The sequence below is a fragment of the Symsagittifera roscoffensis genome, chromosome 2, assembly GCF_963678635.1.
Source record: "Symsagittifera roscoffensis chromosome 2, txSymRosc1.1, whole genome shotgun sequence".
Lineage (NCBI taxonomy): Eukaryota > Metazoa > Xenacoelomorpha > Acoela > Convolutidae > Symsagittifera > Symsagittifera roscoffensis.
This window is the reverse complement of record NC_087063.1, coordinates 43,032,244-43,050,070: the sequence shown is the minus strand read 5'-3', so window position 1 is coordinate 43,050,070 and position 17,827 is coordinate 43,032,244. Positions and strand designations below refer to the sequence as shown.

The window sequence follows — 17,827 nt, the reverse complement described above, 5'->3', positions numbered from 1 at the left end:
AAATTGAAATTTTTAAGCAGAATTTATGGTTCAAAAAGGCAGATTCTGCCCGGACTTGAACCCCCAAGCCTTCGACGCCCTAAGAAATAGCGTAATCTATGTGAAAAAAGGCCAAATCACACATTTTAGAATTCATTATGGAGCAAGTTGAAACACGCAACCTTCTCACTTGCGAACAAAGCAAGTCAAAACACCAAACCTTCTCACTTGCGAACAACAAGAAAAAATATAGTACCTGGCTGCATTACCCTTGCCAATCGCAAAGGTAAAGAATGCAATCAATTAACCCACAACGTTGTGTATATAATAACAACCTTATTAATGTCTTTTGGACGCGAAGAGAAACGGTTAACTAATAGACAAGTGACTGGATTCGCTAATTTGAGCATTTAATTATTCTCGAAGACATTTTGAGAAGTCATTTGGAAAGTCATCTAATTAAACTAGTATTATACAAAATCTTTAGGTCGTGTGCAGGGGCGGATCTAGGATTTTGTCGCCTTTTTTTAGGTCGACCAATTTGATTTTCCGAGCTCTCCCAAAGTACTAAATAGACCATGGTTTGGCCAAATTTTTGGCTTGGCGTCTCAGGTAGAATTTTGAAAAAAAAACAGGCAAAAAAGCGTTTTAGGCTTTTTTTGGAAACTTTTGACCAAAAATTTACACTTTTTCGGCGCGCGCTCCCTCCTCAAAATTAGTATATAGTGGCGCCTTTAGAAAACTGTTGGGGTCCGTCAGCCAAAAATGGATATCTTAAAATAATTCAAAGGGGGGGGACCCCTTGGGTCGAATCCTGAAGGGAATAAGCGTCTGCTACCTTTCACATTCAATATTCACTCATAAAATTTTTCTTAATCACAACGATTTAGCAACGGTAATGCAACCGGGTACAAAATTTTTCCTTGCAGATATTTTTTGCAGTTAAAATCTTTAAATACACGACCTAATTAGATAAAAATTCTCTTCGGTCATTAACACTGAAAAATGAGTTGAGTGCAATTCAAAAACATTTTTACGTGCGTGCAATCCTCTGATACAACAGGCTAATTATACTTAGAAAAATAAGAGACTGATGATAAAAAAAATAAATTCTCCAAATAAATAGCTAGATAGAAAAGAAGATACAAGTCGACAGCAGAAATACAAACTAACGAATCCTCCGTTACAAATTTCTTTTACATTAATAAGTTAACATTGCTTTTGAGATTGCCTCCAACGTTAGTTTTTCCAAAAAAATTCCAAAGTTCATTCAGTCGTCTAGAGATTGTTTGTCGTTGGATAGAATTTTGTATATGACTGAGAAGTCCTTGATGCCGTATCCCTGTGCGCACATGGTCCTGTAGATCTGGTGCGAAATGGATCCCAGAGGTGTGGCACTCTTCGATTTAGTTGCCTCGTGCTGTGCCAGACCCAAATCCTGAAACACAGTAGGCTAACAACTACCACTAAGCTATTGGCCTCTCAATCGAACTTTTGGTTGTTCGAGGCTCACTATGATACGTGCTCTTTGCTTGAGGGTCAAGAAAATGCACTTATTTTTAGCCGGGTCACAACAACGGTAGTGGGATGAGCGGCTAGCACATTGGTCCTTTTCTTAGTGGATGAATAGTTTTAACTTAAGTAAAGCTAGTTAAACTTAACAAAGCTTACATTGTATCGTTTTTCTTTTCTTCACTTTTTTTGTTAATTTGAGCACTGATCGCCTAAGAAGATCCTAATTGAAAAGAAAGATTTTGAACAAAATTTACTCATTTTCTGAGGTCACAAACGAAGTTTTTGAACGCGGAAAACCAATCTACCAAGTCTGTTTTTTATACAAGGCAATGACGAAATACTTGCAGTCTATTGGGGTCGTTGTTTTAGCTTATTAATACGACCGACCTTAGTGATGAGTGCAGTTCCAAATCCGTCCTTGTAATCATTGGAGGCTGGCACATTGGGTTTAACGCCTGGAACTGGGTTGTAGGTATCCACAGACCATGACCTTCCACTGCTCACACTGAGGATTTCAGTCAATAGGTTCTTGTCCAGTCCCATCCTGAAACATTTCACCTTTGAGAAACATGAGTATGATAAGGAACATATTTGTTCATGAAATGAGAAACTTTGGTTGGTTTAGCAATTTTGGCTACTGTTTTAAATAATATCCTATCAAGTACTTTATCAAATTAAACTGTTTTTATTGTGCCGGCATGTATAAAGCAAGTTTGTCCAGTGGCCGTAAAAACTACATATCGAAAAAAATCGCAAGAAATTATGCTATTGATGATTTTTGGGTAATCTTAGTTTCAGAGGAAACTTAGTAATCAACCTAAACTAAATTTTAAAATGGAGCGCGCAAAAAAGCAACCACTTTAGCGTCGAAGTTCTCAAAATTTAACAAACTTGCTATTTTTATAAATCCGAGTACTACTAAAAATCCAAGATCTTCGATCGCATTCGAATCTCAGAAATGCACTATCTTTAAATCAGATGAATCTATAAAACCAGTCCTCTTGACCAATGACAGGTTTTGGTAAAAAGCAGCTCTTGAACACTAAAGGGGATTTCGATTACAAGCGTATTATTAGCGGATTCGATTATTAGGAATTAATATCGTTTATTAAACGGATATAGCTGTGGCAAGAAAATTGCTACTGCAACAAAAAAACAAATTATTTGTTTACTCCGATTTTCACATGAATTTTAGCAGTAAGCCACGCAGCAGTGAATGAATGCGCTTTATTTTAGCAAAATAGCCCATGATGAAAGAAATATGGCAATTACATAGGAAAAGGACAGGTATTATAATACCACAAGCGTTGTTGTTCCGACTTTCGAAGAAAGTAAGGAACATAAATGCCTTGGCGTTTTTTTCTACATTCAAACCAATTTTACAAAAAAAAATGTCTGGATATCATGTGGATCGATCTGCGCGTTTTCAGGTTGCCAGGCGATCGTGCTTGCCACTGGCCTGATTACGGTTAGAAATTGCTCGATTACTTAACTAATTCCGGTTGCTTAACTAATTAAATAGCAAAAACGTTAACTGGTTACGAAAACTGATCAATCAAAAATTCCGAAAAAAACTACAGAGAACATTGTCAATGATTTTCAACCAACCGACATAAATGATATCTTATTAAAATTTCACACAGAGGCGACGGTGCGCTTTGCAAACACTAGAGAACACGGCAAAAGGCAGCTCTAAAAATTGCAATAAGAAAAAAAACATACGTCTCGAATTAGTAAAAATTCGGATACGTCTCGAATTCGAACCTACGAACGACTACGACCTAGAGATTATGAATTTCACGCACTAAGCACTCAGCCACGGACGCTTAAAAGATGACAACCACTAGTCGCAACTAAGCAGAAAACAGATGCTTTGCAATTTCCAATGCTAGAGTGAAATTTCCATTGGAAAGAAATGCTTTCTGAAATTAGTTTTTGACATAATTTCTATTAGCGCATTTTCGTCAACTCAAAGGTAATTTTTGTCTCATGTTCCAGCCACGATGTCGGTACTATTTTAGATCATAACTCTATTATGTGGTTGGCTAAAACTAATCAAAAGCTAAACAACAACTTTTGTCTGAACTCTTAGCCGTAAAACAGTAAAGACCCTAACTCAAAAATCATAAGGGAGCAAAAAAAAATACACAGATATCATTACGCAGATATCATTTTTGTCACAATTCCAGAATTGTGATAGAAATGATAAACAATTCAGTCCCAGACCAAAGGGAATTCGCTCACCTGATGCCGAGGTTCAATGTCTCTGAGGTTCCAATCATTGATATGGCCAGCATCATGTTGTTACAAATCTTTGCTGTCTAAACAAAGCACTTGAGACGCAATTAGTTCATAGAAGTTCAAGAAGTTTCACGTCTAGTTAATACACCAGACCTTAAGTACTGACAGACGAGCAAACACCCACCCCCCTGAAATTCACCCCTTTTCATAACATATCGAAAAAAATCGCAAGAAATTATGCTATTGATGATTTTTGGGTAATCTTAGTTTCAGAGGAAACTTAGTAATCAACCTAAACTAAATTTTAAAATGGAGCGCGCAAAAAAGCAACCACTTTAGCGTCGAAGTTCTCAAAATTTAACAAACTTGCTATTTTTATAAATCCGAGTACTACTAAAAATCCAAGATCTTCGATCGCATTCGAATCTCAGAAATGCACTATCTTTAAATCAGATGAATCTATAAAACCAGTCCTCTTGACCAATGACAGGTTTTGGTAAAAAGCAGCTCTTGAACACTAAAGGGGATTTCGATTACAAGCGTATTATTAGCGGATTCGATTATTAGGAATTAATATCGTTTATTAAACGGATATAGCTGTGGCAAGAAAATTGCTACTGCAACAAAAAAACAAATTATTTGTTTACTCCGATTTTCACATGAATTTTAGCAGTAAGCCACGCAGCAGTGAATGAATGCGCTTTATTTTAGCAAAATAGCCCATGATGAAAGAAATATGGCAATTACATAGGAAAAGGACAGGTATTATAATACCACAAGCGTTGTTGTTCCGACTTTCGAAGAAAGTAAGGAACATAAATGCCTTGGCGTTTTTTTCTACATTCAAACCAATTTTACAAAAAAAAATGTCTGGATATCATGTGGATCGATCTGCGCGTTTTCCGGTTGCCAGGCGATCGTGCTTGCCACTGGCCTGATTACGGTTAGAAATTGCTCGATTACTTAACTAATTCCGGTTGCTTAACTAATTAAATAGCAAAAACGTTAACTGGTTACGAAAACTGATCAATCAAAAATTCCGAAAAAAACTACAGAGAACATTGTCAATGATTTTCAACCAACCGACATAAATGATATCTTATTAAAATTTCACACAGAGGCGACGGTGCGCTTTGCAAACACTAGAGAACACGGCAAAAGGCAGCTCTAAAAATTGCAATAAGAAAAAAAACATACGTCTCGAATTAGTAAAAATTCGGATACGTCTCGAATTCGAACCTACGAACGACTACGACCTAGAGATTATGAATTTCACGCACTAAGCACTCAGCCACGGACGCTTAAAAGATGACAACCACTAGTCGCAACTAAGCAGAAAACAGATGCTTTGCAATTTCCAATGCTAGAGTGAAATTTCCATTGGAAAGAAATGCTTTCTGAAATTAGTTTTTGACATAATTTCTATTAGCGCATTTTCGTCAACTCAAAGGTAATTTTTGTCTCATGTTCCAGCCACGATGTCGGTACTATTTTAGATCATAACTCTATTATGTGGTTGGCTAAAACTAATCAAAAGCTAAACAACAACTTTTGTCTGAACTCTTAGCCGTAAAACAGTAAAGACCCTAACTCAAAAATCATAAGGGAGCAAAAAAAATTACGCAGATATCATTACGCAGATATCATTTTTGTCACAATTCCAGAATTGTGATAGAAATGATAAACAATTCAGTCCCAGACCAAAGGGAATTCGCTCACCTGATGCCGAGGTTCAATGTCTCTGAGGTTCCAATCATTGATATGGCCAGCATCATGTTGTTACAAATCTTTGCTGTCTAAACAAAGCACTTGAGACGCAATTAGTTCATAGAAGTTCAAGAAGTTTCACGTCTAGTTAATACACCAGACCTTAAGTACTGACAGACGAGCAAACACCCACCCCCCTGAAATTCACCCCTTTTCATAACATTTTAAAAGACCCATTTTTAAACCATAAAACTTTTTGAACGCACTCAAAGAGCTTCGAAAATGGTCATTTGTGTTTTTGGCACAGCTATATTGACATTTCCTACCTTTTTATCAAATAAAAAAAAACTATAATGCAGATAGCTTGGCAAAATATGTTTTCTGCATTGATTTTAAAGAGCTCATGAAATCAAGTTGGTCGACCCTTCACAAAATACATCTATGATGACGTATATAAATATTATCATAGATATTAAGCGCTGAAAAACTTTCCTATGTGCGCTTATTTTGGAAAAAAACATTTGCTTATATAAAGGCTTTTTAACCGCATCAAAAACGAGGCTTTTTAATCGCATCAAAAACATTTAACGCACCAGTCCTGCACCGACTGGTCCACAATGGAAGAACTTCTGTCCCATCGGTTGCAGAACCTCCTTGGCCAATTCATACTTCTCTTTGTCGCCTCCAACCATGAATGTGAGAGTGGCTGCTTTGGCTGCTGGAACTGCTCCAGACACCGGACAGTCCAGGAAAGAGAAACCCTTTTTGGCCGCCTCTTTATGGACCAGTTGGGCTGAGTCTATGTCTATTGTTGAGGAGTCCAGCAAAAGAGTGTCTTTGTTTGGACCACTGAAACAGTTATGGGCACATTGTAAGAAGAATAATAACAAAACTACAGGCACTAGGAAAAACCCAGTACACTTTTTTGGGCTTCACGAGACACTTTAATCAGGCATCAAAACAGGGTTAGAGTTGATTCAGTATCATCAACCTGGAACAATTTTAAGCCAAGGTATCGAACAATTTATTCAAATTAGTAATACAAGAGCGAGGCATTTAAAACTTATATAATCATTTGGAAAAAGAAGATATTTTTTCAATGAGTATAGAAGGACAAATAATATATATACAAGTGTATAAATGACAGATAAAAAAAGTGTTCAGAAAGCGTGAAAAAGGGTAGATAATGAGATCCGCCGAGTTGCTATCAGCCTATTCTTTGAACTTCGCAAATGAGAGTTTCATAAAAAAAGCTGATCTATAAAGTGAAATAAAAAGTAGAAATAAGTAGAATTTATAAAACTTTTACTGTGTCGTAATCGAGCCTGCTACCTTCGGATTTGGAGTCGCACGTCCTTCCCTCTCAGCCACAGACGCTTAACGATCGGCAAACATTAGCCATAGTGATTATGCGTCCTAGCCATAATTGTTAAGCGTCCGTATGTATTACTAAGAGTCAAATAGGCTTTTTTCCTTTCACCCCCTCCTCACATGAGCATGAGTTTTATGGTGCAGTGAGTGGTTTTACAAGATTGATTATTAAGACCAAATATGTTTGTCATGCCCTATTTAGTGCGCATGTCAATTTTCATAACAATCAAATGATGGGAACAGTATTTTACTTGTAAAAATTTGCAGGTGGAGGGAAAAGGAAAAAGAGCCGTCAAATGGAAATATAATGCAGAACTTCACTCATTAAATCAAACCAGTACTTGATATTACATTTTGTTGTAAAGAACAGAGCCTTCATGCCCGAGAACAGTATAGAAAATCTGTTCTCATGAAGCAGAGAACAGATTCCATGAAATTTTCAATGCTAGAGATCGTCATTATAGCACAAGTACCACCAAATAAACACGTTTATTTGCAAGTTAGCTTGGAAAACAGTAGAGTTTCACTAATACACTACTCTCGCTAGCTCGCTAAAGTGAAAAATCAAACATGAAAAAAAGCAATTTTTTGCAGATGCGATGAATTGAACACTCCAGGGATCAATCCTATAAAATCCGATCGAGTGGCTAATTCGGCGAAACACATCGACCAGCCTCGCCTCATGCAATTCAAATTTCAACCTAACTTTAGCTTCTCCTTTTTCCTTTCACTGTCCCTTCTGCGGCATATAAACAATTTTTAGCATTTTTTGGTCGGTTTGCCCAACAATTTTGCACGGGCTTCCACTGAAAATTAGCAAAAATTCGAGCCGCTGATGCCATTTAAAAAATTTCAGTGTCGGTCAGCCAAAATTAGATGTCGTAAAACAGTACCAAAGGAAACAGAGATGAGTAGTTCCAAAGTTTAGATCTGTACTCCATTTTGTGGAATCAAATTGTTTGGCTTACAGGAAACGGAAGCTCAGCAATTATTTCCAATGATGGCAGATCTGATCTGCCTACGAACATGTTAGGTTACCGACAACCTCCATTTAACAATTGTAAAGTCGATGGGTCGGGTCGATACATGTAACTGTATATCGACGTTCAGAGAAGAGGTGGGGATTTCTTTTTTACTGAGTGTCGACAGTTGCTGTCGATATTGAAGTGGTTGATTCTATGGATCGCAATACGTGCGTCATGGACATTGAAGGGTTGATAGTTCGCCATGGAACACGATGGATAATTTGGCGTCGCAGAAAATAAGCTCAAGAATGTATTGTTAGAATCAAATGGAAATAGAATCCAGAAATGTCACTCAGTAAATTAACTTTGTCTAGTGGAACAGAGCCCTACTGCCCGGCCTCTGATTCATTTTATTTTAGGTCACCAGGGTACAAGTCCTCTGTCTTGTTCCATCGAAGAGAACTTCAATTACCGCAAACGTTACGTTAGGGCTGAGTTATATGCGAATAGCGTTTAATGAGGATGATACTAACTTTATAGTCCCAAATTTAGCAAGAGGTCTGAGGAGTACACTGCGAGCTTAAAGAGTTATAGTGGCCAAGTTAGTTTTGAAAATATTTTAGATGCTGTAGAAACCTTGTGATCCTGATTTTCGGATAAAATTTTCTGTAACTCTCACCCTTTGAGAACCCCGTCCGACCCCAAGTAGACCTCTCTCATGTGTTTGCCCTCTGGTACCATGGACAGAATGGCATTGGCTCGCTTGTCCGCACACATTTCCGCCAGTTGAGAAGGACTGGAAGCTGCCGAGGCCCCTCCCTGCGAGACAAATTTGTCAGTGACCGACTTGGAGACATCGTATACGACGAGCTGATAACCTGTCAATCAAATACAAACGAGTGACCCGTATTCATAATACGCAAAACGATTCATTCAAGTGCGAATTTATGGTTGAATAATATCATATTTTTTTATTAAAAAAATTTTTAGAAATGTTTAACATTACACCCTTCCTCTCATCAGATTCACTGCTCAATTACTCACCTAGCGGTATTTAAAAGAAAAAAATTATGCGATTCTTTTTAAGAATTTATTAAATCAGTCTTTCTCAACATTGAGAGATTTTTGAAATAACTTTTTGAAATTCGATCACGACTGAAAGGGCTTTATTATGATAGACACTTGTCACCTAACAATTTAGCATGTGTCTAAATTGGTGTGGTAAAAATCACCCTCTGCTATGGTTTCTATCCATTTTTAGAAGTCACCAGAACAACAAATGTCTGAAACTGGCAGTGCGAAACTTTAACTTCTTTTGTCTTGGTCGCTTTGCCTTAAGTCAGCCCATTTTGGAAAAAATCGCGAAAAATTTTTAAATTTTAATCGCTTTGTTCGATTGACAAGAATCAACTCTATAAGTAGTAGAGGCAGGGTCACAGACTATGCCAATATTAGAGACCGTAAAGAGACTAAGACTATTGTTGCGATAAAAAATTGTATCAAACCGGGGCTAAATATAGCCGCTGCAGCACAAACAAAAATAGCTTTCGTCAACGTGGCAGTGACATGATTTCGTGCCATTCCAAATAGCGACTTCTATAAAAGCACTTAAAAGCCATCTTATTTTGATATCACGCTAGTCAAAAGACTATTTGTTTTGTCAAAAATCATGAACGATATCCTAATGATATTTGCATTGACTGTAAATATCAAAATATTCGCATTTTCACGTTGTCATTCTTTTCAGAGCTCAAATTATTTTTTGATTTCGGATTGCACATTCTTTCATACCCTCTCAATTTTTCCCAGTATTTGAAGGAACAATCGGTAAACCCCAGTCTGCCAAAACCAATAAGCTTGATCGCTCTTGGAAGAATTTAATATGGGAAAGAAATTTCTTCAGAAAATCCGCTGCCAATGTGTCTGTAGGTATCTGAACCAGGCAAATTGGTCTGCTTTCAAGTTTCTCGCGTAAGAATCAATTATTTGTAATAATGAGAGCATTTTTTGAGCGAGAATCCGGATGAAGAATATTTGTTGAACAGCTGAAGTTAGTGAAAAGTACTCTGATTTAACAAAAAAAGAGAACGTCGGTTCCAAATCATTCTCTTTGGTGTATATTTCGAGGCTCTTCGTGGGATAATACCAGGGGCGGATTTAGGGGGGGCGGACGCCCCCCCCCTCAGGGATTCGACCCCCTGCCGACCCAAAGGGTCCCCCCTTTGATACTTTTTCAGAAATTCCTTTTTGGCCGACCGACCCTAAAATTTTTCTAAAGGCGCCAATATATACTAACTTTGAGGGGGAGCGCGCGCCAAAAAAACGCTATTTTTTGTCAAAATTTTTCAAAGTGCCCAAAAACGGCTTTTTTGACTGTTTTTCAAAAATTTGCCTGCGGCGCAGAAAACTTTGCCAAAATAGGGGCAAAACAGTGCTTTGGGAGAGCTCGAAAAATCAATTTGGTCGACCTAAAAAAAAAAAGGTCGTCAAAATTTTGAAAATTTTTTGAAAATCCGCCCCCCCCTCGAGAAAATCCTAGATCCGCCCCTGGATAATACAACAATTTCAGGCCTAGTTTTCATAGCTTAAAAACGAACCGTAATAACTTTTTGGCCATGTTCAATCCGTTTTTTGCTTCCTTAGTGAAGTTTATAATTACTTATGACCGCATTTTTGATGACTCACAACTTTAAAGGTCAAATATTGAGAGAACGCTATCAGAGAAGATTTCCCAATCTAGAGTGATTGGGTTTTCAGTGATCTCAACTCTTTTTGATGAGAGCCATTCAAGTTTACCTGGATAATCTTTTCAAAACTTTTTTCCGAAGAGTATCAATAGCTCCTCTATATCTTTTTCATAAGCACTCGCTAAACTCAAATACTTAACAGAACTTAAACGTAGTTTTCTTTATAACTCAAATTTATACAATGCAATCATCATTTTTTGCCCTGTTAAATTTTTGCTGGTTCCTGATAACAGAAGTCGACTCCCTGCTGCTGCAGTGCATATTTTGATTTGTTCAACTTACAAACAGCTGTGTAACATTTTAAAGTAACATCTTGAGATAAACTTCTTCATTCAACTTCGCATGAAGATATGCTGGTTTCATATCTGAATCACGAAGTCTGCAATTTTCTTTGGGTGCTAGAGAAGTGAATCTATTTTGTTTGGCATTCCTTCTTAACGCCGCTCTTGATCGCTTGATCCGGTTGCCAGTTTAAAAGTTTCCTATTCTATAATTTGTGATATTTGTCACTCCTGTGTATAAAAAAAATGAAATAACTTTGTCAAGGATTTCTAGATCTGCGAGATCGATTCACACTTTTTATGATATTATAATGAGATTTTTTAAAACTATTTTTGAATTTTGGAACAATATTCGGCCCACCGATCAATTAAATCTACATAATGTGAAGCAGTTTTTTTTTTAAATCAACCGCAACAGCAAGGCGAGAAATAGTGTTCATTTGATCTTGCTTTGAACCTAGAAGATTTGGGTGCCCAGGCTCATTAGACCTAATTTCAATGACTAATTTTAGAGTTATGTTCCTATATCCTCCTGATTTTTTTTAATTTTCCTTCTTTCACGCTACATTGCTGATTTAAATTATCCGGACAAAACGCATTAAAATAGAAATTTAAAACGCATTTTGCACAAATTTGGTTGACATTAGGTGAAAATGAGGACAAAAATTGCTTAAAATGTAAGCAGAATTATAATGGTACAATTTGGATCTTTAGCAAAGTGCAATTATAATAATGGATCTTTTTTGGCTTTTTCAGTCAATCAAAACTACGCCAAAACTAATAGATTGATCACTGACATAATTAAACCAAAGTGCGCCTCTAACGTAGCCCAACAAACTTTAGCCATGTTATACTTTCCAAAAAATTCTATATATAAATTTATATTTGTTTGATAGACAAAAAAGGTCGTTTTCACAACTGAAAACACCAATTTTTTTATTTAAAAGCAATTTTTAAAAATTTTGCGCAATTTTTGTGGAGAGTATACCTTTTTAAGTTTGTTGGGCTAAGTAAAGGGCTCCCTTTGATTAAATTACGTTAGAGATCGATCAAGTAGTTTTGGCGTAATTTTCATTTGACTGAAAAAGCCAAAAAAGATCAATTTTTGGTGCAAAATAATGGGTCCGAATTTCTTAAAACAAATTGCATCATAATAATTCGGCTTAAATTTTTAGCAAGTTTAGTCAGCATCATGTTTTACGTTAAGTCAACCCAATTTGAGAAAAACGCGCTGCAAATTTCTAGTTTAATGCGTTTCGTCCGGATAATTTAAATCAGCACTATACTGCTATCCTCACCAATCCATTCAAAAACAATGTCTGTAATGGTTTCTTCTGATTCACTAGTTTGCGTTTCATTTACTGTACGTTGTTCAACACTTGTGTCCAGGTTGAAAATAGTTGTTGAAATTTGCAGATTTTTACTTTCAGGTTGAGCTGGAAAAACAGGTTCAATGAAGATTACAATTTTTGCTCTCTAAATTTTGAACTAATTTAGCCGTGCTATGGCCATAATTGCCGTAAAAAAACTGTTTTATGACCTTAGATCATTTTTGATTTCATAAGATCATTTGTTTTTATCTGGGCAAGTTATTCAAAAACTCAAATTTTTTGCTGAAATTCAATTGAAAATATTGTAATGTTGAATTTGGGTTGTTAGATTTATTTAGTAAAATACGAATGTGGTTTGCTGTTTCTAAAAATTGAACCCGGTAAATGTTACTAAGTCTTGAAAATTTTGGAAAACCACAAGTAATTCTAATTTCTGTTCAGTTTTATCGTTCTGCTAAACCAATTTGGGCAGGAAGATGATGGGCTGCAAACTCGTTTACGATCAGAAAATAAAGAAAGCTCTGAGTTTTTTTTGCAAATTATTCCAGTATCGTTATCAGTCCAAAGAATTGTTGAAAAACGTTTTTTATAACAAACTTCTCTAGTGTTGCAAACTTTTGTATCATGTATTTTACTTGCCAAAGTCATCACAAAAAATAATTACGCGTCAAAAACCTTTATGCATGAAAGTTTTACGGGGCTTAGTGCATGACACAAAGTTATGAAAACGCTTATTAGTCAGAAATATTCATAACTTAATTTCGCGAAATTTTAGCATGAGCTCAAACTGCGCCTATTTGGTTTTGAGCTTACATTTTTGATGGTACTGTGGCTTTTTATTCCATTCCTACAATTGAAATGATCAAATATTCTATGCCAGCTTTTGGGTTCTTGTTCGTGCTTGAATCAATGATTAACCGAGCGTTCTCAGCAAGATGCAGTATATGGAAGCGGATCTTGTTAACTATTACCCCCCCCCCCCCCCTATTTCGATTTTCAGAAATTCAACTTTGGCGGCCCCATTTTCAATAGCTTACAACAGTTTTCAGAAAATGTATGTATAAAATATGCATGTCAAAAATGTCAACAATTAAGAAGGTTTTCATTTTAGGTATTCGTATTTGTATTACTCACTATTTATATAATACCCACGTAAAAATTTTAAATATATATATATATATATATATATATATATATATATATATATATATATATATTTAAAATTTTTACGTGGGTATTATATAAATAGTGAGTAATACAAATACGAATACCTAAAATGAAAACCTTCTTAATTGTTGACATTTTTGACATGCATATTTTATACAGAAATGGTTGTCAAAAATAATACATGCATAGGGGGAAATAGATAACAAGGTCCAAAGGGGGGGGGGGGCGTAGTTAACAAGATACATGGAAGCAAAAAAGAATGCATTTTGATCAATCTTAAAATTTTGTCGTGTCATCATTGATTGTAAAAGTTTTCTTGTTTTTCGTGTCTGACTGCATAATCCTTTTGATCTCACTTGAAACAGAACTGATTTTTACTTTTTAACGGGTACATGAAGTACATATTGTTCAGTCAGAGTTTGAGTTTAGCTTCTTCAACTATTTGGGATTTTTACCTGCCAGACAGTTGTCAGACAGTTATAATTATTGAACCATCCTATTTAACTAGGCAAAAAAAACGTGATCTAAATCTAAATTTCACTCGTTTGCTTGTTGAAATCAAGTGTCTACTTGTTTATTGTTGCCCAGTGTAGGTTAAACTAAGATTTGGGTGGTAGATCAATAAATTGATATGTCAGTAAGCCGAAAACCAGATCAGTACACAGACCAGATCTTTTCACAAAAACCCCCAATTATTACATCATTCAACATACTAACTAAGATTCATATTTGTACAATAAGTATTTTTCGCAACATTTTATTTCACAAATTACAATTCGAACAAAATTGAAATGAAAAGATTCTTTCATTATCATAGTAACTTTCATATTATCAAACCTAAAAATCTTGCGAAATACAAATTAAATAATTATTTCGTAATTCGATTTACTGTCCTGGCATGGCAAACTACTGATATTTCGGTGTAAATAAGTAGCTTAGATTTGATGATAAGTACCTTTGTTGACCATGTTGCGTGCCATTAATGAGCCCATGTTGCCGAGGCCGATGAAGCCAGCCACCTTCTGAGCAGCCGCCATTGCAGATCTGAAAACACGCTGGGGGTGAGGTGAGACTAAATGAAGATGGTTTCAGAAAAATAACATAGGATAAAAGCAAAGTAGTGTCTCTGAACAGTCTGACTTAGAGGAGCAAGGGGCCTTAGAGGAGAGCCTCAGCAGACAATTTCCAGTTCATAAAAAATACATTTTCAGCTATTACCCGGGTCAAGGTTGTGGTTTAATGATCAGACCAAATTTGAGTGTTTTCAGACCGAAACTTGATATTTCCAGACTTTACAGACCGAGAAAATGTGTGCGCGACCGGTACACCGCAGTAAAGTTAGCCACGAATGGCGCGACCGAAAGAAAGTTAATCGCGACCGAAGGAAAATTAACCGCGACCGGCGTGACCCAAAGAAAATTAACCGCGGCCAGGGTTTGCCATTTATCTTTTGACCAAAAATTGGCATGTTTCGACCGTCTCGTCCCAAGCCATCTGTTTCGACTATGGTCGACCGAGGAAAAACGTTTCAACCAAATAAAAAGTTTTGACAAAGTTCAACGAAGGTAAAACGTTTCGACTGAGTTCCATCGAGTAGTTTTCAACCGAAAGAAATTTCGACCGAGAACAAACAATTCGACTATGTTTGACCGAGGAAAAACGTTTCAATTGTGTTAGAATGGTGAAAACATTTCGACTGATAACAAAAGAGGGTATTTTTTGATCGAATAGAATTTCGACCTAGAAAACATATTTTGAATTTGGTCAAATATTTTGCCCGAGTTCGACCAAGGGATTTTTCTACTCGACGAGTTCAATCGACAAATAGCTTCGAACTTCCAAAAAAATATCAATATATACCAATTTGTGGCCGAAAAAAATCAGAACACAGGGAGAATAATATCTTTATTCAGCAGCAAATTTTCAATAAAAACCGCAGGATTCTACTGAGCCTGATTTGACCCAACTTTTTCGCTATCTGGTTGATGAGTTAGCAGTTTATGAAATGTATAGTCTAGTCTAAAAGCAGCTCTCGAACTACGGAATCATTAGAAAATTGTAATATATTTCTTAAAATGAATGTTCGAAAGTTCCAAGCAGTTCCACTAACGCAGTTCCACTAACTCAATTCAGGGTAGAAACATGATCATACTTAACATCTGAAGGAAAAAATTGTTTTTAAAGAACTATTAGGAATTTTCAAACATTCAATTCATGAAAAAAATTACAATTGCCACCAACGGATTCCCGTAATTTGAGTTGGTTTAGACAATACTGTATGCTTAAAAAAACTGTTATATTCTGCTCTTTATATCCATTTTATTCAGCTTTTTATCGGCTCAATTTGAGACAAAATAGGGTATTTTGGAGGAATTTCGGGACAATTTTGGATTTCTCATAAAAACTATCGCAAATGTTGTGCCGGAGAAATCTGAAAACATACAATTAACAAGACAGCTCGTATCAGGGCGAAGCCCTGAATGTTCCGACTGCCTTTTAAGGTTTATGGAGCAGTAATAACATTAAAAAATTCAATGAAATAAAACAAAATGAAAAATTTTTTTTTCTAAAATTTGAAATTTTTTTATGAAAATCATCCCCCCACACGCCATATAAAGTACAAAAGGATAAATTTTGCTCCTTGTAACAAACCATTATGGCAGATAAGCTTCTTTTAACAATTTGGAACGATTTCTAAGACGGATTAACTCTCCGCTTACGCGTTAATAGAGCGAAATATATCGCGCGTTAGTTGTCCCAAATTGGCCAAAATGACAATCTTTAAACCCCCGTAACTTTACGAAAAATGACCACAGGTGAAATATCTTTTCAAATATGAGCTCAGGACAACAATACCTTTTGAATGATATAAAAAAATTCCGTCAAAAATGGCTAGTTAAAAAGTCGAAATTTGTCTGAAAAAAAAACCCACCCCGAGCACAAATATTCCGTTACTTTCGTATCGAAAGTCGGAACAATTACAACAATAGTGTAAACATTTGATACAAGTTTCTGCTAAGAAAAATAATTTTGCTTGAAATTTTTTCAGAAAGACTCCTAATTTTAGCGGAACTTCAATTTATCAGAAACTGTTAAATTTATCACTGCGCCATACATCAAATTCTGCTCTCTGCTGGTCTATATAATTCTCTGCTCTACAAGCACGATTCTGCTAATTTCTGCTGCTAGCCGAAGTATACTGAGCCTGGGCCAAAATGATTACCTTGAAATGATCCGTGAAATGCCTAGTAGCAGTAACCTGGTTTGAATCAAAAAGTTGTAGAGAGATAAACTTAGCAGGTGCGCAGGCATTGCTGCTTCATGATTTTTGTTACATATATATTTTAAAAACCGCTTCGAACTATTCATTCGAATACAGTAAGAAAACAAAGTTGCTTCAAATTTCACATGAATTACCATTGTGCAATTTATACTGTGAAATCCGCAACCAAAAACTTATCCCAAAAGATTATTTGATAAAAAGTCATATAAAAAAGCCTTTCACATAGCCCAACAAAGTTTTGGAAAAAGAAATCTTTTTGCGTAAAACGCAAAATGTGCTTTAAAGTTTTTAAATTTGTTTTTAAGCAAAGATTTCGAGTTTTATAGGGCAAAATGATCATTTTTAAATATCAAGCAAAAATATACTCTCCTCTCCTATACAGATTTTTGCCTTCTCAAACTTTGCTGGGCTTTGTGAGAGGCTTCTTTTGATAGGACTATTTCTTCAATTAACCAGGTAGTTTTAGCGTAATTCTTGATTAACTAAAAAACAAAATGACCTAATTTTGGGTTGCGATTTTAGTTGCGAATCTCGCAAAATAAATTGCACCATGGTAATTGTGGCAAAATTCGAGGCAACTTTTGTTCATTTCCATTTTTGTCTAATTTGCACAATATTCGGGAAAAACGCGTTTAAAGTTTCGAATGTTTTTAGTTTTGTCCGGTTAATTTAAATAAGCTCTGTACGTGTTCATTGCACTAGAAACTAATAATTGTTGAATGACTTAGTAGTTTTTAATTATTCTTCAATGATTGTTAAGGATCTGGTATCTCGAATGTCCTCTCCAAAGTTCCCCCTGGCTAGGTATCCTGGTTGAGCCCAATCTTTTTAGTTTTGCTACCCATGTTCTAGACTGTGTTTCATCGGAAATGATTGAAAAATTTCAAATCGCTCTAAAAATTATTCTGTTCGCATCAAAAAGAGCTCATAAATTTTAACTCAAATAAAGTTGCTAAATAGCCAACTGTAAATAACATTTGTATTCAAGCGAGATTAAAACTAAACAAGCGGAAAAGAAAATAAAACGACATTTTGGTATGCAAACAAAACATTCACACCAATTTTAATCCAAAACTGATTAGTTTCCCAAACAAAGCTGAAGAAAAACTGCGTGGCCAGTAATTGTTACCAAACAGGCAATTCAGATAAGAGGTATCACACTCTTCAGATTAAAGAGCAATGACTAGAGGCTATCGCGGAGCTCTGGTCATTTTTTGGGTATGAAAGGTCTTCTGGTATG

The 17,827-nt window shown here is 35.9% G+C and overlaps 1 protein-coding gene across 1 annotated transcript in view; it reads right to left on the bottom strand.

Moving 5' to 3' along the window:
• Positions 1 to 1,070: 1,070 nt before the first annotated feature.
• LOC134840669 (3-hydroxyisobutyrate dehydrogenase, mitochondrial-like) overlaps positions 1,071 to 17,827 on the bottom strand; it is a 99,355-nt gene continuing 82,598 nt past the window's right edge. Inside the window, exons 2-7 of the mRNA XM_063856637.1 lie at positions 14,260 to 14,350; positions 8,458 to 8,656; positions 6,036 to 6,291; positions 5,455 to 5,531; positions 1,882 to 2,038; positions 1,071 to 1,417 (exon numbers count right to left, since the gene is read on the bottom strand). Of these exons, the coding sequence (XP_063712707.1) occupies positions 1,250 to 1,417; positions 1,882 to 2,038; positions 5,455 to 5,531; positions 6,036 to 6,291; positions 8,458 to 8,656; positions 14,260 to 14,341 (939 nt within the window). The 5' untranslated portion in view covers positions 14,342 to 14,350 and the 3' untranslated portion in view covers positions 1,071 to 1,249. The remainder of the gene's footprint in view (positions 1,418 to 1,881; positions 2,039 to 5,454; positions 5,532 to 6,035; positions 6,292 to 8,457; positions 8,657 to 14,259; positions 14,351 to 17,827) is intronic.